Genomic DNA, 24,188 nt, shown 5'->3' with positions numbered 1-24,188 from the left:
ACAGAAAACATTTGAGAAAAAGTAAAAGACTCACAAGATGATAAGAGTGTTTTGCATGCCTGAGGCCTTGGGCCACAGTGTACCAGTTTGTCCAGAGAGTTGGCACTAACAATGTGATTTATGGTGAACATCTGGTTTTTCCCTGTGGGGCTGGTGCTTAAACAATTGAGATGCTGCATGCCTACATAACCGACCTTTAGTAAAAACTATACACAATGAAGCTTGAGCAAGCTTCCCTGGTTGGCAACACTATGCATGTGTTGACATATCCTCACTACGGTAATTAAGAGCATCTCATTTGACTCCACTGGAAGAAGACACTCGGAAGCCTGTGCTGAGGTTCCTCAGGACTTGCCCCATGCCTTTTCCTTTTGCTGATTTTATTCTGTATCCTTTCACAGTAATCAACCCTAAGTCTAAGTGTAACAGCTTCTGAGTCCTGTGAGTCCTCTAGTGAATTACAGTGGCTGAGGGCAGTCATGGGATCCCTGACATACCTTCTTTTGGGAACAAGCACTTCTACCATTTTCAGAAACTGCTTGGACTTTACTATTCCCTATTTACTTTCCTAATTTGTGGTAGGGTTTAAAGCACCTAGTGAATTCCCAAAGATCAGTTAGTTACAAAATCTGACCTGGTCAATCATGACTAAGCGGCTACTGACACCAACATTTCAAACAGAGGGCTGCACATCTGGGGATATGTCCGACCCCTCTATTTCATCAGTCCACTTCACCCAGCCCCGGGAACAGACATGGGCATGCCAGGTCTTGCCTACTGCTTAAAATGGCTGAGAAAGTGGCAAGGCAGCTTCAGTATTTTATATACCACCACAACCAAGCTGCCAACCACATGGGGACATATCCACTCCCAGTAGTTTTTTGCTGCAAATCTCCCCATCACCTCCCTCTCAGAAACTGTATACAACACTGCACAGAGGTAATCTGCCACGTGGCTACAGGAGAGGAGCATTTCTCTTAGCTAGGATGTGGATCCACTTGGGAGGCATGACACAGATAATTCAGTAGCAGCAGTACAAAGTAATTTTGACATAAAACATACCTGTAGAGTGAATTCTCTTTAGAATTCACTCTCAGTCACTCATCTCCTGATAAGCTTTCTTGAGCAGGAGAGAAAGAGTTGCAAGTAGTATATTGTACACCAAAATTTACACATAACCCATAGCCATCATTATATGTGTCAAGCATGAAACAACTGTTTAAACTGATGATTTTGTTAGCCATATGCCTATGAAATGCTTTGATGTTCTCTGGCTCCTGTCTGCACACCTCAAATCTGTGACCTATTAATTTATTTTCTAAGAAAAGGCTTTGAGGTTTCATCACTCTAGAGAAGTGGGTCACACATGTGAAATACTATTTAAGTGATACACATTAGTCTTAAAATGGCTCAGTCATAGCACTGGTAATATGAAGTTGGATGAATTCTCTATTTTGCCATGTCTTCAAGTAAAATGGTGTATTTCAAATCGGTACAGACTGTACACTTGCACTGTACCTACAAACACTTGTTTTGTTGACACGACACATTCTGAATCCATAGCTACTAAATGCAAAAATTTAACTATTCCTTCCCCAACACATCGCCAAGTGCTGAGAACAACTCTGCCAATTGTACCAACAAGAGCGGTAACTAAGATAAAGGCCAAATACCCCCTTACATAAAGAGCTAATAGGCCAGCGAGAAATTTTCATCACATATTAACACAGGAATTTTATGTTCTTGAGAAAACCATAGCATTTATTTACAAGTCTCTCAAATAGCTTCTCATCCATAAACAACTCAGAGTCATTACATGTTTTGTTGAAGACCAGCAAAACAGTCAGAGAAACAGTGCAATAGAATCTAATGGGGCCGTTGGCTCTCCCTTTCTCTTATTAAAACAAGCACTTATTGCTCTGTGTGTGTGTGTGTGTTTGTGTGTATAATACATATTTTTTTTAAAAAAAATAAGGAACATTTCCATTTGTAAGCCTATCTTCTGTAAGCGTTGATACCAATCTTATTAAATGCATGTTAACTGCTTAGAATCCCAGGCACACATGCAGGTTCATTCCCTTTCTCTTCAGGCAGTTTCCACAATCCACAACATTCTCATTTTAACAGTCCTCATTACTGGTATCATTTAATACTTGAGGGTTTTCTCAAGTCAATACCAACCTTGCTGATCCTACAAACACTTATTATGTTGACACAACACAGTCTGAATCCATAGCTACTAAATGTAAAAATTTAAAAACTATTCCTTGCCCAACACGTCACCAAGTCACTGTTGCTGTAACAACTGTCAGTCACGCAGCCCTGTCATGAGCCACAGCACAGGAGAGACATCAAGCACAGGCCTTTTGGGGGATCCCACTCCCTTCAGTCATTGGTCCTCCTGCCACCCAGATGCACTGCTTCTTCTCAAAGACACTTGACACCTTAAACTCAACATTCTGAAGATGGAAATGTTTACCTGCAAGGCACTTTGTTGGACCCATCTGAAATCTACTTCCTCATTAACAAATAGCCCTTTACCACAAGTAAATCTTAACTAACCAGAAGAGGGAGAAACCTTTCCATCAGAAGGAACAACAAAAACCTATTCAGAACAAAAATTTCCTCTTCAATTAAGCTTAAATGTCTCTGGACGAGTCTAAATCAAGAAATACAATAATTCTTTACCTGATTGGAAAACCTCATGCTCACGTTACGTTGATCCTTCAGTGGGACATAGCGCTGGACAGGATCAATGTCTTTAGGACTAATTAGTTCATCAGCTGAAAAAAAGAAGGCGAATGACATTATCGAAAATGCATTTGCATAACACTATAAACCAACTAGACTTTTAGAAATACTCCAACAAGAGAAGAATATACATTTTTCTCAGTGTACATGAAACATCCTCCACCAGGATATACCACATACTAGGCCATAAAATAAGCCTCAATATATAGAAAAGGACTGAATCATAAAAAGTATATTGTCTGACCACAAGGGAATGGATTAAGGCATCAATAACAGAAAGAAATCTTATAAGTTCACACATATGTGGAAATGAAAACATACTACTAAATAACTAATGGGTCAAATAATAAATCAAAAGGGAAATGAGAAAATATATTCTAATATACTTTCTGATGAGATGAATGAAAATAAAGACAAACACCAAAATCAATGGCATGTGGGTAAAACAATGCTCAGAGAAAAAATTATAGCTATAAATTCCTATATTAAACAGAAGAAAAATCTCAAATCAATAACCTATTTTTCCACCTTAAGACAGTGGAGAGATGGCTGGGCACAGTGGGTCATGCCTGTAATCCCAGCACTTTGGGAGGCCGAGGTGGGCGGATCACAAGGTCAGGAGTTTGAGACCAGCCTGGCCAACATGGTGAAACTCCATCTCTACTAAAAATACAAAAAAAAAAAAAAAAAATTAGCTGGGCATGGTTGTGTGTGCCTGTAATCCCAGCTACTCAGGAGGCTGAGGCAGGAGAATTGCTTGAACCCGGGAGGCGGAAGGTGCAGTGAGCCAAGATTGTGCCACTGTACTCCAGCCTGGGCAACAGAGAGAGACTCCATCTCAAAAAAAAAAAAAAAAAAAAAAAAAGACAGTGGATGAAAAAGAGCAAACTAAATCAAAAGCAACAGAAGGAAGGAAATAATAAAGATTAGAGTGGAAATTAATGAAACAGTATAGAAAAACAATACAGAATCAAGGAAATAAAAAGTAGTTTCTTAAAAAGCTCAATAAAACTTGCAAACCTTTAGCTAGATTGACCAAGAAAAGAAGAAAGAAGACTCGAATTACTAAATCAAGAATTCAAGAAAGAAACATTACTACAGAACTAAAGGATTATAAGAGAATAATATCAACAAACACATGCCATCAAATTAGATAACCTAGATGAAATGGATGAATTATTCCCGGAAAGACACAAACTACCAAAACTGACTCAAGAAGGAATAGAAAATCTAAACAGATTGGTAAGAAGTACATAAAGTGATTGAAACTTTACACACACACACACACACGCATCCACACATAGTTCAGGACTAGATGGCGTCACTGGTGAATTCTACCAAGCAGTTAAAGAAAAATTAAAACCAACCTTTCACAAACTGTGCCCCCCCCCACCCACAAAAAAAGAGTGAACACCTCCCAACTCATTCTAAGAGGTCAGTATTATTCTAATACCAAAATCAAAGTATCACAAGAAAATTACAAAGCAAAATCTGTATGAATATAGACACAAAAATCCTCAACAAAATACTAGCAAACCAAATCCAGTAACATAAAGAAGGGATTACACATCATAACCAAGTAGAATCTATCCCACAAATGCAAGGATGGCTTAACATCACAAAGTTAATTACTAATAGACCATATCAACAAAATAAAGGGGAAAACACTATGTGATCACTTCAACAGACTGAGAAAAAGCATTTGACAAAATTCAACATCCTTGAATAAAAAGCATTCAACAAAGTAGGAACAGAAGAAAATGTATTCAACCTAATAAAGGGAATCTATGAAAAAGCTACAGCTAATATCACACTCAATGGTAAAAGACTGAATGCTTTTCCCCCAAAGATCAGGAATAAGACAAGGATATCCACTCTCACCACTTCTATTCAACATTGAACTGGAGGATCCAGCCAGGGAAACTGGGAAAGAAAAAGTAATAAAAAGTATCAGATTGGAAAGGACAAAGGCTATGGTAATTAACAGTGTGGCATTAGCATAAGGATAGAGACAGAAATAGAATACAGAGTCCAAAAATAAACCCTTGCATGTATAGTCAACTGATTTTTGACAGGGTGCCAAAACAATTCAGTAGGGAGAGAAAGGATTTTTCTTTGTTTTGTTTTGAGACAGAGTCTTGCTCTGTTGCTCAGGTGGAGTGCAGTGGCACAATCGCAACTTTCCCCTCGCAAGTTCAAGCAATTCTGGTGCCTCAGTTTCCTGAGTAGCTGGGATTACAGGCATTTACCACCATGCCTGGTTAATTTTTGTGATTTTGTAGAGACAAGGTTTTGCCATGTTGGCCAGGCTGGTCTCAAACTCTTGGCCTCAAACCTCAGCCTCCAAAAGTGTTGGGATTACAGGCGTGAGCCACCATGCCCAGCCAAAAAAAGTTTTTTTATTGACAAATAGTGCTGAGACAATTGGATATTCAAATGCAAAAGAATGAAGCTGGACCTTTTCCTCACACCATATATAAAATCAACTCAAAATAGATCAAAGAGTTAAATGTAAGAGTTAAAACTATAAAACTGTTAGAAGACAACATAGAAGTAAGTCTTTGTGACTGATTTAGACAAAACTATGGCATCATACCAAAAGTGATAAAAGAAGTAAAGAGATAAATTGGATTTCATCAAAATTATAACTTTTTTGTGCCACAAAAGATCCATCAAGAAAGTGAAATAACAGCCCAAAGAATGGTGAGAAAACATTCACAAATCAGATATCTTGTAAGGGATTTAAACCTAGAAGATATAAAGAATTCATAACAACATAATAATAAAAAGAAAAAAACCCAATTAAAAATTAGCCACAGTGTCTATATAGGCTTTTCTCCAAAGGAGATATGCAAATTACCAATAAGCACATGAAAAAATGCACAACATTAGTCATTTGGGAAATGCTAATCAAAACCACAATGAGGTATCACTTTATACCCATTAGGAATGCTACAATTAAAAAAAGAAAATAGGTAAGAACAAGTGTTGGCAAAGATGTAGAGAAACAGAAACCCTCAAATAGTGTTGATGGGAAAGCAAAATGATACAGCAGCTTTGGAAAACAGTCTGGAAGTTGCTCAAAATGTTAAATGTAAGACTTAGCATAGACCCAGCAATTACATGCCTAGGTATACATCCAAGAGAAATGAAAAATATGTTAAACAATAATTTTATATAAAGTTTATAGCAGCATTATTCATAATAGCTAAGAAGTGCAAACAACCCAAATGTTCATCTCCTGATGAATGGGTAAATAAAATGTAATGTATATATACAATGGAATATTGTTCTGCCATAAGAAAGGAATGAATCGCTGAAACATGCTACAACATGGATAAACCTTGAAAATATTATGTTAAGTGAAAGAAGCCAGACACAAAGGCCCATTATCAGTTTCGAGTTACATGAAAGGTCCCAAATAGGTAAATCTATAGAATTAGAGAGTAGGCTAGCCATTGCCTAGTGCTGGGGGAGAGGGTGAAGTGATGAGAAGAAATTGAGGAGTGACTACTACTGGGCATGAGGTTTTTTGGCAGGGAGATGATGAAAACATTGTAAAACTGATGGCAGTGACAGTTGCACAACTCTATAAATATACCAAAAATCACTGAATTGTAAACTTTAAATAGGTAAAATATATGGTATGTAAATCACATCTCAATAAAGCTATTTTAAAAATAATAGGAAAGAAGTCAGATTTCTTTCAGAAAAATCAGAAAAATAATAGGAAGGAAATCAGTTTGTTAAGAAATAATGTTTCCTGATACAAAATTCTAAAAGAGATTTCTGAGAAGGGGCGTTTTTTTATGGGGCACTGACCAACATGAAGGCAACGTCCTCAATTGCTGTTGCACTGTAAAAATGGAAGCCCTTTTAACGTGGTAGTTCCTTATGGCAACTTTTGATAAAATCCTAGGGTATAACGAGGATGGAAATTTAGAGTGAGAGGCAGTGGGGAGGAAGGCACTAAGTCTGTGGTTCTCTGATGTCTTCTGCTGTAACACACTTGAAGGATACCCATCAGCACCGGAGGCTCACTCACTACAGCAGGATTTCTCCATGGGCCTGGAAGAGAACATGCAGGGGAGGGGTGGTAGTGGTAGGAAAAGCCCCTGAAATGCAATTCTGCAAAACCTCCTTGGAGTGCAAGTTGTCAGTTATCTACACAAATTTACAGTGAGCGTATTTTCCAACCCAGCAAGTCTGCATCTGTAAAGTTATCTTAGTTATGCTCACACATGTGCAAATTAATTGAACAAAAACAAAAACAAAAATCCAACTTCTAAAGTGAGTCGGCACACTTCTTCATTTTTACTGCATGTAAGCTATAAAACATGTTTATTTCATTCTTGATCTTTGGCTCTACACTGATCACTTAAAAACAATACTATGCTGAGTTTTGTATAAATGTACCCATGTATAATATTTACTAAAAAGATTACCGTTCATTTTCCATAGCTTTTTATAAATTGCTTTTAGGTAGTGAATATGACAAAGCAAGGAACCAATGGTTATAAATTTCTTTGCAGTTTTAGGAATATTTCTATACTAGATTTCTATCCTGGGGTATCTTCCAGGCACATCTGCATTGTTATTTGAGACAAAATCACCAAAGGATTTTAGTAACTCTTGGAAGATCTTTTCAATAATAATTAAAGTAGTATTAACAGTAGAATAACAAGAAGGAGGAGGAAGAGCAGCAGCAGAGTCTGCCAGAGCCACCGCTGCCTCTGCAGCAGCAGCAATACCTACACAGTTATTAAGCTCCAGGCATTGTTTTAAGTATTTCACATATATTCATTCATTAATCCTCACAACAACCTTATCACTTTACAGATGATGAACCAGAGGCACTTGAGTGTTTAGGCAACTTCCTGGTGGTTGGTACAGAGCAAACCTGAGACACAGTCAGTCGACTCCCAGAGTCTGGGCTCTTAATCACATACTAATCCTGCCCTTTAAGAACACTGACATTCTACATAACATGGGTGAAAATAATACCAGAAGGAGGATGAAATAAAAAAAACTATTTAGACATGTTACATTTTTCCTATCGAAATCAGGTTGCATATTACAAATGTTCTTCTTTCTCTCTGAAAAAAAAAATACACTTTTTCAAAATTTAAACCAAACCAATAAAAGCAGATATCGACATATAACTTTAATGTACTAATTTCAGTTTAGCTCATGATACAGGGTTGATTAGTACACTGATATTCTAGATAGGCAGTAAATTATTTCCGTATCTCAATTGTATGATCACTGAGAATGTGAAAAAATTTCTAAAACCAACAAGTTTTCACTGTCATGCTATAGAAACTAAATTCTATCTTTATTACAGTATTTTGTCATTTATAAATAGTGACAGATAAATTAAAAAACCTTATATCCTTGTAAAGCATAAATGCTAATCTATTAAAATTGGTAAGAATCGAATGGTTAACCAAGTCTTCCAAAAGCTTATTTCTTTGCATTTCCTTCGTATTTCTCTCTTTGTGCCACACTTCATCTAGCTTGATGTTCCCACTTACACCACGTGCTCATGTATAACCTCATAGACTGTATGCTTCTTATACATGATGCCCAGTACCTAGCAGAGCCACCAGCACCTAGTAGGCACTCAATACACTTACTAAGCAGAATAATAAATTAGTGGGTTAGCAAATACAGAAACACTAATTGCCATAATCATTACTTTAATTTCCATAATGGTAAATGTGAGAAATATCATTAAAAGGTCAAGTTTATGGGCACATTTTTTTCCCCACTGCATTGATTTTTATCATTCAGGAGGAAAAAATAGAGGCCTTTATTGTGCCAATTCACTGAAACTGATTTTCTGGTGAAGAGTGACAATCCTGAAAGAACTTATAGCCAACAAACTACAGAATATTTCAAATGAAAATAAAAGAACGAGGGTAAGAGATAATGGCTTTCTACATTTACAGTACAGCACCACACCTCCAAGATAATCAAGAATTTCTATAAAATGGAGATATCTGTCTTTAAATCCTTAGAAAATAGGAATTAAGTTAATTAATTTTTTTTTCACAGAAGGTTTATAAAATATACCCTGGGCTCACCCCAAGCAAAAACTGTCCAGCGTAAAAAGAAAATATTAAGAAAAATCTCTGTTTCTTTAATGAAATAATAATTTAAAGAAAATTTAACAGAGCAAGTATTTTTTATCATAACACAAAAATTACATAGGACATACTAAAATAGGCTCAGCAGATACTTACAGGGTAAAATTATGTACTTCAAAGCCTAGCTGATTCTCAGCTGTGGTGACACATATTAGTAACACATGTATTATGAAATGAGCTATTTGGAGAAAAAGAAAATGCAGATCCTTAACCTCATATTATACCAGAAAATTCCAAATATATGTGTGTGTGTGAGTGTGTATGCATTTTAGTCAACTGATTAACAAGGATGGACTTTCTAAAATTAAATGGTAAATTCCACAGCAAAAACTAAATACGAAAACACTGGTAGATCTGAGTGTGTAAAGATTTTAACTTCTGCTCATGAAAATATAGCAAAAGCAAAATTTAAAGGCAAACAAACTAGGAAAATATCAGAGAGGTTTTATACACTTAATATATAAAACATTCATGTAGGCTGATAAGAAAAACCATAAAACCAAGATTAAATGGGCAAAAAAAATTACTAGACAATTCACAGAAGAGTGACTAAGAAATATGTTTCTAATAGTCAGAATATAAATGAAAACAAGACTCAATTTATTATCTTATTAGGTGAGCAATGTTTTTGTTTTTAATAGGAATATTTAATGCCACAGAGGTTACAGGTGACACAAGCACCCTGTAGAATCCTGAATAAATCAATAAACTCTGCTAGTCATGAGCTCTGTAACCTTGGGTGAGTTGTTAAACTCTTATGGGCCTTAGTTTCCTCACCTATGCCACATAGTACCCATCTCAGAGAGATGTTAGGAGGATTACTTAGGATGATGTTTGTAAGAGGCAGAGCACAGAATGTGACATATTTTAAGGCAGGCATTATAGTAGTGTTTCTGAAAATCAGTGTGACAACATGTATGAAAAGCCCTCTCAGACTCTATTACTACTTTCATATTCAACTTTACTAATATATGTAAGGATGAGAATAATTTCTATGCAAATTTTCTAGCACTTGTACTAATTCAATAAAAACATTTTAGCTTTAAGAAAGTCAGTTATTGGCCAAGCGTGGTGGCTCATGCCTGTAATCCCAGCACTTTGGGAGGCCAAGGCGGGCAGATTGCCTGAGCTCAGGAGTTCGAGACCAGCCTGGGCAACATGCTGAAACCCCGCCTCCAATAAAAATACAAAAAATTAGCTGGGCGTGGTGGTGAGCACCTGTAGCCCCAGCTACTCGGGAGGCTGAGGCAGGAGGATTGCTTGAACCCTGGAGGCAGAGGTTGCAGTGAGCCGAGATAGTGCCACTGCACTCCAGCCTGCGCGACACAGCGAGACTCCATCTCCAAAAAAAAAAAAAAGAAAGTCAGTTATTTATACATAAAGCTAAAGAAAGTCTTCCCAGGTGAAGGCTTTAAAGTAATACTACATGTGCTTCCCGATGTTTATAATGCCTGCTACACAGAAATCCCACTTTAGGTCACTAGCCATCACATGGGTAACATGAGAAAGATAATGAAAATATTCTTGAAGTTTCCTGAAGTGCAACAACTGGGAAATCTCTTAGCAACCAACATGTAAAAATATACCTATACACTCTTATCTATTCATTTTATCTTGAACGGAGCAGTAAGAAAACCACGTGCTATCCTGAAGAGTCAACTGCATTTGGAGACAACAGATCAAAGAAAATCAAGACCTCAGTTTCTTATGTCCTTATATACACTAGGGGACACTTGATGAATGATTTTAAGTTTAAAAAGCATTAGATTTCCAGGTTTACTCAGTAGCTTTTATATTTGAGATCAATTGGGCAAGAAATGTCATGAATAAAATCAAATGCAAAAGGACTTATTTTTGTTACATACACTGGAATTAGGAAGTGGTGTGTCAGAATAATTAGGTTGCCCTTAGAGAGAGAGAGAGAGAGAGAGAGAGACAGAGAGAAGTATTTCCTATAACTCTTGTTAGTGAGCTACTGGATAACCATAGTCACTATCAAAGAGTAGGCCTCTATAAATAGAAGCAGAGATCAACAAGTAGATGAATGGTAAAGTATGAACAGAAAGTGGAAGAACCATTTAAACATGTATTTGTCCCATACTAAATGCTTTATGTGTATTTCCTTACCAGCTAATCCTTATAACATAAAAATAAAAAATTAATGCTCATGGAAGTTAAGAAAACTCAGATCACACAGGTAGTAAGTGGCAGATTTTACATTCAAATCCTGGACTGTCTGATTCCTAAGCTCATGATCCACAAACTCTTGACCTTTCACTACAGCACAGGAAAAATGTAAGAAAAGAAAAAAAAAAAAAAAAAGGAAGAGAAGCTAGGGAGGGAGAAAGTAGAAGAAAAAGATGATAATGTCAGAGAAATAATCCGTAACCCCATGGTTACAAGTTTGCTGGGTGTTAATAATCATTTAAAATATAATTTCTACAGGAAAAATAAATTGGCTTCCAAACAATCACTTACCAAAGAACTTTGGGAACCCAAGAAATTAAGTTGGGAACTTCGTATATACATAACACTTTGGATATTTTAAAGTACTTCTGTATCTATTTTATCACTTTAAAAGTAGCTTGTTAGTGTTCCAAGGAAATTAAATAATACCCATCCCCAAAAGAAAAAGATCCTGCCAGGCATGGTGATCTGTGGCCATAGTCCCAGCTACTCAGGAGGCTGAGGTAGGAGGATCACTTGAGCCCAGGAGTTTGGGACTCCACTGAGCTATGATGGTACCACTGCACTCCAGCCTAGGTGACAGAGTGAAACTCTCTTGTCTCTTAAAAAAAAATTATGTTGTGAGATTCAAGCAAATTTTCATTAACCTGAGTATTCTGGGAGTTTGTGTATATTGGAGAGAAAGTTGTAGTTAACTAAAATTGCTTAATATTTAAGTTTACCAAGAGAATATATCTTGTTTTAACCATTCATGTTTATTAATGTTTTCAAAATATCCACCCTAAAAAATTATTGTATTCACCTGCCTTAAATTATACAATACGTAAAGTTCTAATCTTTAATGAGCTGGGATAATGTAGTAGTACCTGAATGAAGATCATCGCTATGAATGTCTGATGTACAGGATAAGAAAAGTTGGTTGCATATATGGAAAAGACAAGCTGAAGTCTAGAAGTCAGTTTTTTTTTGTTTGCTTTTTTTTTTTTTGAGATGGAGTCTTGCTCTGTCACCCAGGCTGGAGTGCAGTGGCATGATCTTGGCTCACTGCAACCTCCGCCTCCCAGGCTCAAGCGATTCTCCTGCCTCAGCCTCCTGAGTAATTGGGACTACAGGTGTGTGCCATCATGGCTGGCTAATTTTTTGTATTTTTAGTAGAGATGGGGTTTCACTGTGTTAGCCAGGATAGTCTTGATCTCCTGACCTCATGATCCGCCTGCCTCGGCCTTCCATAGTGCTGGGATTACAGGCATGAGCCACCACACCTGGCCCTAGAAGTCAGATTTTTAAAAGCTGATATGATAGTATCTCTTTTTAGGACATAGTGAATAAGAACATATATTAAAGTTATATAATGGCCTTTATAATGGTTATCTAATGGTTTTAGAGTAATGTTATCATTAACTTTATATTTCTTTAGTTTTCTGAATCTCAAAAAAAATTTCAATTCAAACATCAAAATTTTCAAGCAATTTTTTGAGACAGGGTCTCACTCTATTGCCCAGGCTACAGTGCAGTGGTGCAATCATGGCTCACCACAACCTTGACCTCCAGGGCTCAGGTGATCCTCTGGCCTCAGCCTCCTGAGTAGCTGGGACTACAGCTATGCACCATCATGGCTGGTGGGCAGAGCTCAGGAGTTCGAGACTAGCCTGGGTAACATGGTGAAACCCCATCTCTACTAAAAATACAAAAAATTAGCCAGGCGTGGCGGCATGCACCTGTAGTCCCATCTACTAGCGAGGCTAGTCGCGAACTCCTGGGCTCAAGCCATCTGCCTGCCTCAGCCTCCCCAAATGCTGGGACACAGGCGTGAGCCACTGCACCCAGCCTCAAGTGATTTTTAATGCAATAAATACAATCATGTGATGATGCATAAAGATGTCCCATAAGATTACAATACTGTATCTTCACGTATAGACATCTTCACGTATAAACATTTTCTATGTTTAAATATGTTAGGTACACAGATACTTACCATTGTGTTACAATTGTCCACAGTACTCAGTATAGTAACATGTTCTACAAGTTTATAGTCTAGGAGCAATAGGCTATATCATATAGGCTAGGTACGTCGTAGGCTAAAAATCACCTAATGACACAATTCTCAGAATGTAGCCCTACCATTAAGCAATGAATGACTGTACTTTTAAGGTTATTTATTTTTGCAAATAGCTCAAAAAAGGTACTCTGCTTTCTTTAGACTGGTCTTACATGAATGGTTTCTAAACTTTCAAATTTGAATAACAGTTGAAGGTATAACTAACGACCATTTTATTCTAAGACACGTCAAATATATCTTAAGATACGTCTTACGGGGTTTCAAGTGTACATGTTTATAATATATTTACCAGCTATATAGAAAATATTGATTTTCTAAAAGTATAAATTTTATAAGAGAAAAGGAAATACTGTGAATAATTACTTATTTTTTAAGAGCACAGTGGGGAGTTCAGGCCTTGGTTCAGGAAACAGCATACTGTGTCTTTCCTTTAACAATTGAATAGAAGTCACAGAGTTTTGTTATATAATTATTTACTTAGGCATACATAAAGCAAAATATTATTAGACTTCACTGAGATACAAACTGGCCTGAATTAGTGAAAGTCATATATTTTTAAAGATTCACTGTTACATTATTTTCATGTAAAAACAGTAACCACAATTAGCTGCCCACAAAATGTTGTCAAGCAGAGATCCAACTGAGGCTCCTTTAATGAATAAAGACTTTTTAAGTAAATTTGTATCTGGAATCTTAATGAAAATCCATAGAAGTCTGATGGTTCTTAGGGCTAGTATACAATAGTTAAGAGCAACTAAATGATTCAATCTTCTGAGACGTTATGCGTCTTAACCAGTGGGTTGTTAACCAGATAACACAAAGCTAGGCTAGACTACTAATGAATATGCAATATTTCTTTTTTTCAGCTGGAGATATGTATGTGGTTTCATAGTATGCAAAATACCGTCTTCATGTTCTCACTGCCTTTTCAGAAGATCAGCAGGGAAAAGAGAAACTGACTTTCTTTAACGGCAGCTCTGCAGTATTTCTTCTTCTTTTTGGTCATGAAACAGAAATGGAGGCATGACCTGTACTACTTCTGTTCACTCTGGTCTTAATATGAGAAAATACTATCTTCATTCAAGACCTGTCTACATTCAACACATTTATTACGGAAAGTTCAATGCTTTTTTACTGATACTATTGTCAATCTTTTTCTTTTTTTAAAGCTCAATTTGCTTATGTAGGGTGTAGTCAATTCCACCTTCTCAATTCACTAGCCTTGTCAATTTTATCTAGAGGCTTTGCTCAAACAACATTCTTTCTAGTTGTACTAAACCCAGGCTGGATATATGGCAAAAAGCAGGATAAAGAAGGTTTTAATTTCATATCCCAGATCCCAGGTGCCAGTTTTTAGCCTCAGAATCACAGAAAAAAATTCCTCATGCTCATTTGTAATTTCGGAATATAGAACATAAAAACCTATAATTCTAATGTTAAAATTCTTATCCTTACATAAGTTAACTAGTACTCTACTAAAATATGTTTTACTTAACTGTAACAACAAAGCTTCTTTGTAATTATGCTAGTGAGACAGAAATAACATTCTAACCAGAGATAACCTTCCCAACTTGGGTTGATTCTAAGAAAACTATTTCATGTGTTGATCGAATCGTCGGCGCTGTCAGGGCGGGTGTGCTGAAGAAGACCACTGGCCTTGTGGGATTGGCCGTGTGCAATACTCCACATGAGAGGCTAAGAATATTGTACACAAAGATTCTTGATGTTCTTGAGGAAATCCCTAAAAATGCAGCATATAGAAAGTATACAGAACAGATTACAAATGAGAAGCTGGCTATGGTTAAAGCAAAACCAGATGTTAAAAAAATTAGAAGACCAACTTCAAGGCAGTCAATTAGAAGAGGTGATTCTTTAGGCTGAACATGAACTAAATCTGGCAAGAAAAATGAGGGAGTGGAAACCATGGGAGCCATTAGTGGAAGAGCCTCCTGCCGATCAGTGGAAATGGCCAATATAATTATTAAGTGACTTTGGTGTGTTGATGGGAAACTGATGTAATTAAATATTCTGCTATATTAAGGGCGTGTTCATATTACTGACATTTTATAATCAAGAAAAGTGATATAGAAAATATGTAGGAGAGTGTTAAAATTGGTGATTATGGTAATATGGTCATGTGAATCCATTTTTGATTTATAAAGTATTCACACAGGTTATTTCAAAGATGATATTTATATGAACAGAGAGGTCATGGGAAGATTTGAAAATTATTAAAGAAAAATTCCTACAGATCTTCAATGCAGAGACCATAATCAAAAAGTAAAGTTTCTTTAGTAGTATGTTCAATATATCATTTAATTTTTCAAGTTATCCTGAAGAAGAAAAGGTCCTTAACTATTATAGTCTAAACAAATTTATAGATCACTGTTTGAGGTAAATAATATGAGTGAATATTTTCAAACGTGATAAAATAGCACAAGTGGCTGGTGATAAAATTTGAAATTATGGTTAACCTCAGCTGTGATCTTATGTATGTAAAGCAAAATTTAAATATATAATTATAGGTTGATTACAAAATCCATAATGTCATTTTATTTTAGTCATTATTTGAATTATACCATTTACTCTGTTTTCTGATAGTTTTAGTTTTATTATATTTTGTTGTTACTATATTATATTTGAAAACCTTCAAATTAGAATACATTGTACAGTTGAAGAAATTGACTTGGCACTTAAAAGAAAGATTTCCCATTGCACAGAGGTTATTGGAGAAACTTTTCCTTTTGTTGCATTTGTGGAAGTTAGTTTTCTGGCCCGTGGCCTTTAATTTTCTTAATCAACCTAATTACATCAGGATAGAGGTAGAGTTTCTGTAAGAGACATTAAGAGTTCCTGAAATTTATATCTGGCATATGGATAGGCTTATATTCAAAACATCTTAGTCATACGACTATAAATTAAAAGCGGAATCACTAAAAAAAAAAAAAAAAAAAGAAAAAGAAAACTATTTCATGTGTCTTTCCCCCCCCGCTTTGGAAATTCTAAAAGCAAAGCCTATAAATAATATCAACACCTTGTCAAAAAGCTGTCCCTTTAAAGGAGGAAGAAAATGTTTCTTCATGTTCTTAAATTAGCATTAGGTATATATGGAGACCCAGAAAATATAGTTAGGAAAGGAGCAAACTGAAAACAGCGTTAACTTAGTTTTCACTTATTTGGTTAGCTTCTGCCTGTTCTTACATATCATTTTATGTAAAGCTCAAATTGGAAATCTGTCCTGTGAAATATTCTTCCCTAATGGAATATTTTTTTAAAAACCGAAGATGATTACTCTTATGGCACAAATTTATTAGCATTTATGCAGTAATGCTAGAAACAACAAAAATCATAACAGTATTTTATACAGTAGGCAGTTCTTTTAGTGCAGGTACAGTATTTACAGTTAGCCTATTTCAAAATATTTTGCCATAAAGGAATTCTGACTCTAAAGTGATAGCCTTTTTGATGTAAATGCTAACAACGTTTAAAATTTGAACAAGGAATTTGCAGGAAGAATGCATAATGCTTTTTCTGTGTTTATCAAATTTGTCTTCATTTCAAAGTGTGCAAGAGTGCTATGATTCAGTTCAAGTTGTAGGAGAAGATGAAAAATAATTCTTCAAAGAATAATGAATAATGGTCCTATTAAACCTCCAACTAAAATTGCCACTATATATTTATTGGAAAGAAAAGAACTTTGAGATGACCAATACATTTTGGCAAGTGGTCTACTAAAGGTATGACCAAGCATGACTGTTACTGTTTTCTTAAGTCAGAATTTTTAACATATCATATAAAAGTAACTCAAAGTTTCTATAATCTTCTGCATGAAACCTATATAGTAAGCCAAATGCAGCCCCCTAAATGATCACAAATGGTACCCATACCTATTTCGCTTTCTTTCCAGAAACTGTCCATCATCATTCAGTGAAATAGATATATTAATATACCACTAGATACTAGGAAACTCCCTAAAGACCTCTTAAGACCATGAAACACCACCCAAATACAACATAAACACCAGCAAAGGCATATTTATTTCTAATAGCTTAATAACAAGGAAAAAAATACCATTCCCAATCTTCTCCACTTACTCAGGAGTTTTGCGATGATATAAAGTGCTTGTCCCCAAAGAAACAGTTTTCCATCACGGCCACAGTTGCTAGGAAATCGTTTTTGACTACCAGGGTTATTTTTTTCATATTCTACAAAGTCAGCTGGCACATAATAGTACTTTGGTACAACAGGATATCCTATGGAGTTTAAAAATAAGTATTTAAAATATAACAAATCTGTATTAGTCCACTCTCATGCTACTAATAAAGATATACCCAAGACTGGGTAATTTATAAAGGAAGGAGTTTTAATGGCCTCACAGTTCCACATGGCTGGGGAGGCCTCACAATCATGGTGGAAGGCGAAGGAAGAGCAAAGGTACGTTTTATACGGTGGCAGGCAAGAGGGCTTATGCATTTACAAAACCATCAGATCTCCTGAGACTTATTCACTACTATGAGAACAGTATGGGGGAAACCGCCCCCCATGATTCAATTATCTCCACCTGGCCCCACCCTTGACACATGGGAATTACTATAATTCAAGCTGAGCTTTGGGTGGGGATACAGCCGAACCATATCAAAATTACTGTCTTTCCCAAAATTTCCCTTCAAGACACTGTAATGATTAGAAAGCAGGGAGAGAGAATTCTTATACAGGAGGCAACAGATTTGATAAGCTATAGAAAGCTGGATATTCTGGTTCCTTTCAGATATTGCCAGTGAAAATCATGGAGAAAAAAATTGACTTAAAACACTAACTCAACAGCAGATTGTTATGCTTTGGCTAACAATAAGTACATAATCTCCCTCAACAACATTTAATTTTAATACCTTTAAATGAATCAACAAATACACAGTATGCAAATATTTAGAGCCACAGAGGAAGCTATTTTTAATAGGATTATTCTGTAGAAGCTTCACAAATGAGATACTGTGTAATCTTAAACGAAGAATTATAACTCTGAGCCATTGCTAGAGCAAAGAAATCCCCATTTAAACATTAAGCCCATTATCTGCCATTCAATATCACCGAAGAGAAAAAGCCATCTCCCCCGTGACCATTTAAAAATGGGTTGGTAGGAACTAAAATTATTATTTAATAGTAGAATCTTTGTGGATGATATAATGGGAAAATAATCAACAATCTATGTAGGATGCTACAGGAGACTTTTTGAAATATTAGCCCACAGTAAACTTAATTTTTCTAATGAAATTGCACAGATTTCCCTAAAATTTTGCTTCCTTACATATCAATCAACAATATTTGTGTCTAAAATCAGTAAGAAGGTCTATGATATACAGATAATACTTTGAACATCACTCTCTGAACATGATGAAGCCTGAAGTGAGGTACATTAAACTACTACATCTCAATGCATCAAAGATCTAATACTAAATATTAAAAGATCTGCTTCAAAGGATTTCAAATATTACATGCATTACAAAATGTAATACATTATTTCTCACATTGGACAAGTGATTATTTGTAGCATAAAGACAAATATAACTTTTAAAAATTAATATTCACTTTGAAATCAGTTTATCCATAAACATTTCACAACTTTTAACATTACAAGCATGTTTGTGAGCATATAATATTAAGTATTTACTCTGAGATATCTGTGGAAAACCCCAAAGAATATCACAAATTTCATGTGAGATAGGAATGGGGCTCAGTGCTGTGATTGTCAATACTTTAAAGCCCCAAAGACATCTAGAACATCTCATTTGGAATTCCTTTGAAAATTGGTTTTCCAGTTATATGGAAAATTCAGCTATGTTTTTTGAGGGTCCCTGCTGGTGTTTGACTGAAACCAATATACCCTTACTCCTAAGACTGGGCCTTCTGACCATTTCTAAAATATTAAATCCATCCTGAAAGGATGATGTTTTAGCACCATGGCAGATGTTCAAAATACAATGCTAAGGACCCTAGAAAAAACTCCAAAGAGGGGGCCAGAATATTCTCGGCAATTCTAGTGCCTTTAGACAAGAGCAGAACCTCTCCAGGTAGCCCTCCGCAGGAGGGGCACTCACCTGACTATAGCATTTTTGGTGACCTGGATAAAAACTAGTCACTTTCTATACAGAGTAATGGAGTTACATAGTAAATAACAGATGGAGGAACTCAGTCCACCTGACAAACTATTTTGGAATGACTATTGCCATGTCCACCTAGATTCATCTCCATCTTTGTCTTGCTTAATCTTCTTTCTGATTTCATATCAGGGATCATTCATTTTTTTCAATTTAATACAAATTATTGTTTTTTACAAAGGACTCACTTATACATTTCAAATAAACATTCAGGAAATGTTGGTAGGAAGAATTTCTTAAAAAAACAACTATACCTTCTGTGGTATGATGAAGTACTGGAGTCAAAAGATCCTGATATTCCTGTACTTGCTTAGGATTGCCTCTAAAAACTCCTAAAATATAAAATATAAAATCCAATAGCAGCTGAGCTTAATAAGGATCTCAAAAATTTTACCTTAGAAAAAATATATTAGCCCAGTTACAATTATTTTGGTAATTTTCTATGCCAATGGTAAAATTAAAGTGGAAAAAAAATGCAATTCTGTGTGATATTTTTCCGAAATTGGTTTTAGAAAGTCATGTTAGCATTTAGAATTGAAAACTGAATTTTAATTGAATTTTCCCTATTCCTAAGTATAAATGTTACAGACATTCACATTATCATGGATTACAGTATTAATGATTTCTACTAACAAAAATTTTTCTTTGTAAATATGAACAAAATATATATGCTATCATTTTTTAAATGCTTCCAAGTGTTTTTTTAATTCTTTAAATGATTTAGCATTCACTCAGAAAGCAAAAGAGTAGTATATACAAATGCAGGGCAATTAACATCACTGAAGCGCAGTCTATTTTTCCAGCTGAAAAGAGTCATAATTTATTTCTGCTCTTCTTTAAACCACTTAAATCCTACAGCTTAAATTTCAGGAAAAAGCTTGCCTAAATTTCAGGAAAAAGTTTACTTACCATCAATCATCATATAAAGGAAAAATATGGGAAATTCACATTCAATGCCATCAAATAGCTAAAACAGAAAATAAAACATTAAATTTTACACTAACAATTAAATTATTATTATTATTTTGAGACAAGATCTCACTCTGTGGCCCAGGCTGGAGTGCAGTGGCACAATCACGGCTTTCTGCAGCCTTGCCCTCCTGGGCTCAAGGGATCCTTTTTCCTGCCTCAGCCTCCCAAGTGGGAGGGCTGGGACTATAGACACAAACCACTATATCTGGCTATCTCTGTCTCTCTTTCTTTGTTTCTTTCTTTCTCTCTTTCTCTCTCTCTCTCCCCCCTCCCTCCCTCCCTCTCTCTCTCTCTCTCTCTCTCTTTCTTTCTTTCTTTCTTTCTCTCTTTCTTTCTTCTCAGAGATGTGGTCTCCTCTCTGTGTTGCCCAGGCTGGACAAACCCCTGGCCTCAAGAGATCCTCTTATCTTGGCTTCCCAAAGTGCTGGGATTACAGGCATTACAGGCATGAACCACTGTGCCCAGCCACTAACAATTAAATTAGAAGAACTATAGTTAGGCGATATGTCAAAGATTTGTTTATAGCAATAAAGTTGAACTGATTTTGTAAGCAGTTTCCTTGTCCTTTTTTTAAAAAAATTTTTCCTCAGGTCTTATTATTCAAAAGCTCACTCATTCAGTCCATCAAACTGCAGTCCTTCAATAAATATTTACTGAATACTTACTAATGCCTGGAACCAACTAGACAGAGAGCTACTAAGACAAAAGACAGAGAACTTCCCTCAGAGGCTCACAGCCTAATAGGGAGGCCAGCATGTAAATAAACAACTACTATGCAGTAGGAAATATCTACACATGGTATGTCAGGCTCATAGGGAGTGGAACACCTGAGTCTGCCTTGGAATCAGGGAATGTTTACAGGAAAGGAGATGTTTCAGCTAATGCTGGATGGACTTCACTGGGGAGATGAGCTAAGGTAACTCAAGGCAAAGGAAGTAACAGTTACAAACCACAGATGCACAGAATCACAAAGTATGTTAAAGAATCTACCAGCAATTCATTATTTCTGGAATAAGCAAGGACGAAGTAGTGAAAACTGAAACCCAACAGATGGGCCAGGCCAGCCAGATCGGGAAGGGCCTTGCAGGTCATGCTAAGTAGCTAAGACTTTGGTCTGGAAATAAAAGAGAACCACAGGTGAATACTCAGCAGGATCAGATTTACTCATTATATTTACTTGCTAGACTGAGCAGCTGGTAATACTGAAGAGAGTTGTAGGGCAAAAAACAGGACCAGCTGGAATTCTGCTGGAGCAAAATCCAAAGAGAAAAGATGACAACCTAAACTGAGCTTTCTCAGCTTCAGCACTACTGACATTGTGGCCAAATAATTCTTTGTTGTTGGGCTGTCCTGTGTGGTGCAGGAATGTTTAGTAGCATCCCCAGTATCTACCTTCCAGATGTCAGTAGTACCTACTATATTGTGATAACCCAAAATGTCTGCAGACATTGTCAAATGTCTCCTGGAGGGCAAAATCGCCCCAGATCCATTAGCCTAAACCAGGGAGTAATAGAGAGGAAAAAACAGAATTTTAGGATTTTTAGGAGGCTAAATCTGCCAGCCTTGGTGATTGACAAAGGTAGATGGGTGAGAAGGAAGTGCCTAGAATGACTCTCAGGTATAGGGCTTGGGCACAGGAGTGGAAGCTGAATACAGGCAAACTGTAAGACATCTAAGCGAGGATGTTCACAAGGCAGCTGCATACAGGGGTGGGCACTTGAGGAGAGGTATGAGTTAGGGATGGAGATCTGTGGTTAATAGCTATAGCTGAAGCTAAGAGTTCACAGCCAGAATGAAGAGAGCTAGGGCTGTGGATGGACCCTAGGAGAAGAGCAAGGTTTAAGAGGGGGCAGAAGAGGAGGAACCTGCAAAGGAGACTAAGAAGTAAGTGAGAGAAGTGGAGAATAAAGAAATGGGTCACAGCCAATGGAGAATGTTCCAACGAACAAGACTCAGCAAAGACACTCAAATGCCAAGTTCTGTGAAACGAGATCAGAAAAGCATCCACTCCGACTCAGTAATGTAAATGGATTGAAGCCAGCACAGCTACTGGGGAGTGCTCAGAAGTAAGCCAGTTTGTAAGGGGAAAGAGTAAGCGGGATGTAAACAAGGAGACACCAAGTAGAGGCCATGCTTTTCAGATGTGTGGCACCAAGAGAAAGAGGATGGAGGTGGACAAGGAAAGGGCTGAGGAAGGGTTTCGTTTGGTTTCTCAATGATAAACATCAATGTGCTTAATGAGGAAAAAAGCTAATTTAAGTTGGGGAAACAAGACAGAGAAGTAGAAATGGAGATGAGGAGAAAAAAGAAAGAGAAATAGATATCCTTCTATCACAGAAGAAAACAAGTGAGGGTGTCAAGAAAGTAAAAGAGAATAGGATGGGGTATACGCAGGATGGGTTAGCCTTAGAACAGAGAGCTCCTTCTGTGAGGCAAGAGAGATGGAGGTAAGTATGGATGAAGGAAAGACACAGTGGAGGAGACCATGCAGAAATGAAAGGCTATCAAGTAGAAAATAAAAAGGAAAGTCTGCGAACTTGAGTACAAACAGGAAAAAGCTGGAAAAGCTTTCATGGGGAGTTCCTGGCAGAGTCAGATAGCAGGACTTACAAGAACTGACAGCAATGATGAGGCTGAACCAAGAAAGATCTCCTGACTGTGGGGCAGCTCCTACCCACAGTGCTGTGGCTTTCCTTGGTGGTGCTCAGCAGAAGGTGCAGAAAGCTTGCTGGACAGATCCAAAGTTGGAAGTGTGCGAGGTGGTAGTTAGTTGCAGGTGGTCCAATTCAAATGTAAGTGCTGTAAATATTGGCACAGAAAATGTATTAAATAGGAAAGAAACATTTGAAGGTGTTTAAGAGATAAATGGATCTTTTGGCCCAACCTAACAGATTGTAACACCGCCAACACTGCTAAAATTTCAAAAGTGCACACGATAAAATGGTTTCCAAGTGATAGTCAACTGTGAAATTAAATAAAGCTGGATGTGGTGGTGTATGCCTGTAGTCCGAGCTACTTGGGAGGCTGAGGCAGGAGAATCACTTGAGCCCTGGAGTTCCAGTCCAGCCTGGGAAACATAGGGGTATCTGGTCTCTATTTAAAAAAAAAAAAAAGAAGTTAAATAAAATGATAAATAGCTTGTCTAGTTTTTCTGCAAAAGTGTATGTTAAATTTTAATATAGTATGTTAATTGCCAAACAACTTAAAAGGTATAATGTTGCCTACATATTTTCTACATACAGATTCCTAGGGACCTCACCTACCTTCAGTGAGTGAGCCAATTATGCCCATGCATACAAAATACCTTTCAGCCGGGCACAGTGGCTCATGCTTGTAATCCCAGCACTTTGGGAGGCCTAGGAGGGCAGATCACTTGGTCAGGAGTTCAAGACCAGCCTGGCCAACATGGTGAAACCCCATCTCTACTAAAAACACAAAAAAATTAGCTGGGCTGGGCATTGTGGCATGTGCCTGTAATCCCAGCTACTCAGGAAGCTGAGGCAGGAGAATTGCTTGAACCCAGGAGGTGGACGTTACAGTGAGCTGAGATCATGCCACTGCTCTCCAGCCTGGGCAACAGAGCAAGACTCCATCTCAAAAGGAAAGAAACAAAAAACCAAAATACCTTTCAATACACTACATTAAAGCAAAGTCCTCAGCAATGTGCATGACTTCTTACTTTTTTGGGGTGCTATTTTCTAGATGGCTTAAAAGCAGCTAGTATAAAACTACATATAGTGATATAGGTGTTTTGAAATACAAAATATTTTAAAACTAAACATTTAGAGGACTATATTTTAAAAGAAAGTGTCTAAATGAAACAGATAAGGGAAGATGGAATGGCCTACCAGTTTTAATAAAAGAATTTGCTTAATAGATTGAAAGGAATATTACAAACAGATATTTAATATTATA

General features: G+C 36.7%; 1 protein-coding gene and 1 pseudogene across 8 annotated transcripts in view; one reads left to right on the top strand and one right to left on the bottom strand.

Annotated features, from left to right (window-relative positions):
- The window catches only part of PHKB (phosphorylase kinase regulatory subunit beta), a 245,101-nt gene that overhangs the window by 84,859 nt on the left and 136,054 nt on the right, over positions 1-24,188 (bottom strand). For 6 of the 8 annotated variants that reach the window (XM_019012271.4, XM_063700179.1, XM_004057607.5 and 3 more), the window contains 4 exons: positions 20,211-20,268; positions 19,556-19,633; positions 17,241-17,399; positions 2,689-2,783 (listed from right to left, as the gene is read on the bottom strand). In XM_019012271.4, the coding sequence (XP_018867816.1) occupies positions 2,689-2,783; positions 17,241-17,399; positions 19,556-19,633; positions 20,211-20,268 (390 nt within the window). The remainder of the gene's footprint in view (positions 1-2,688; positions 2,784-17,240; positions 17,400-19,555; positions 19,634-20,210; positions 20,269-24,188) is intronic. The other 2 variants (XM_063700181.1, XM_063700182.1) reach the window with 1 other exon arrangement.
- Positions 9,621-15,488, top strand: LOC109023550 (NADH dehydrogenase [ubiquinone] 1 alpha subcomplex subunit 5-like; annotated as a pseudogene).

This window comes from Gorilla gorilla, chromosome 18, assembly GCF_029281585.2.
Source record: "Gorilla gorilla gorilla isolate KB3781 chromosome 18, NHGRI_mGorGor1-v2.1_pri, whole genome shotgun sequence".
Taxonomy (NCBI): domain Eukaryota; kingdom Metazoa; phylum Chordata; class Mammalia; order Primates; family Hominidae; genus Gorilla; species Gorilla gorilla.
This window is presented reverse-complemented; position numbering and strand designations above follow the sequence as displayed.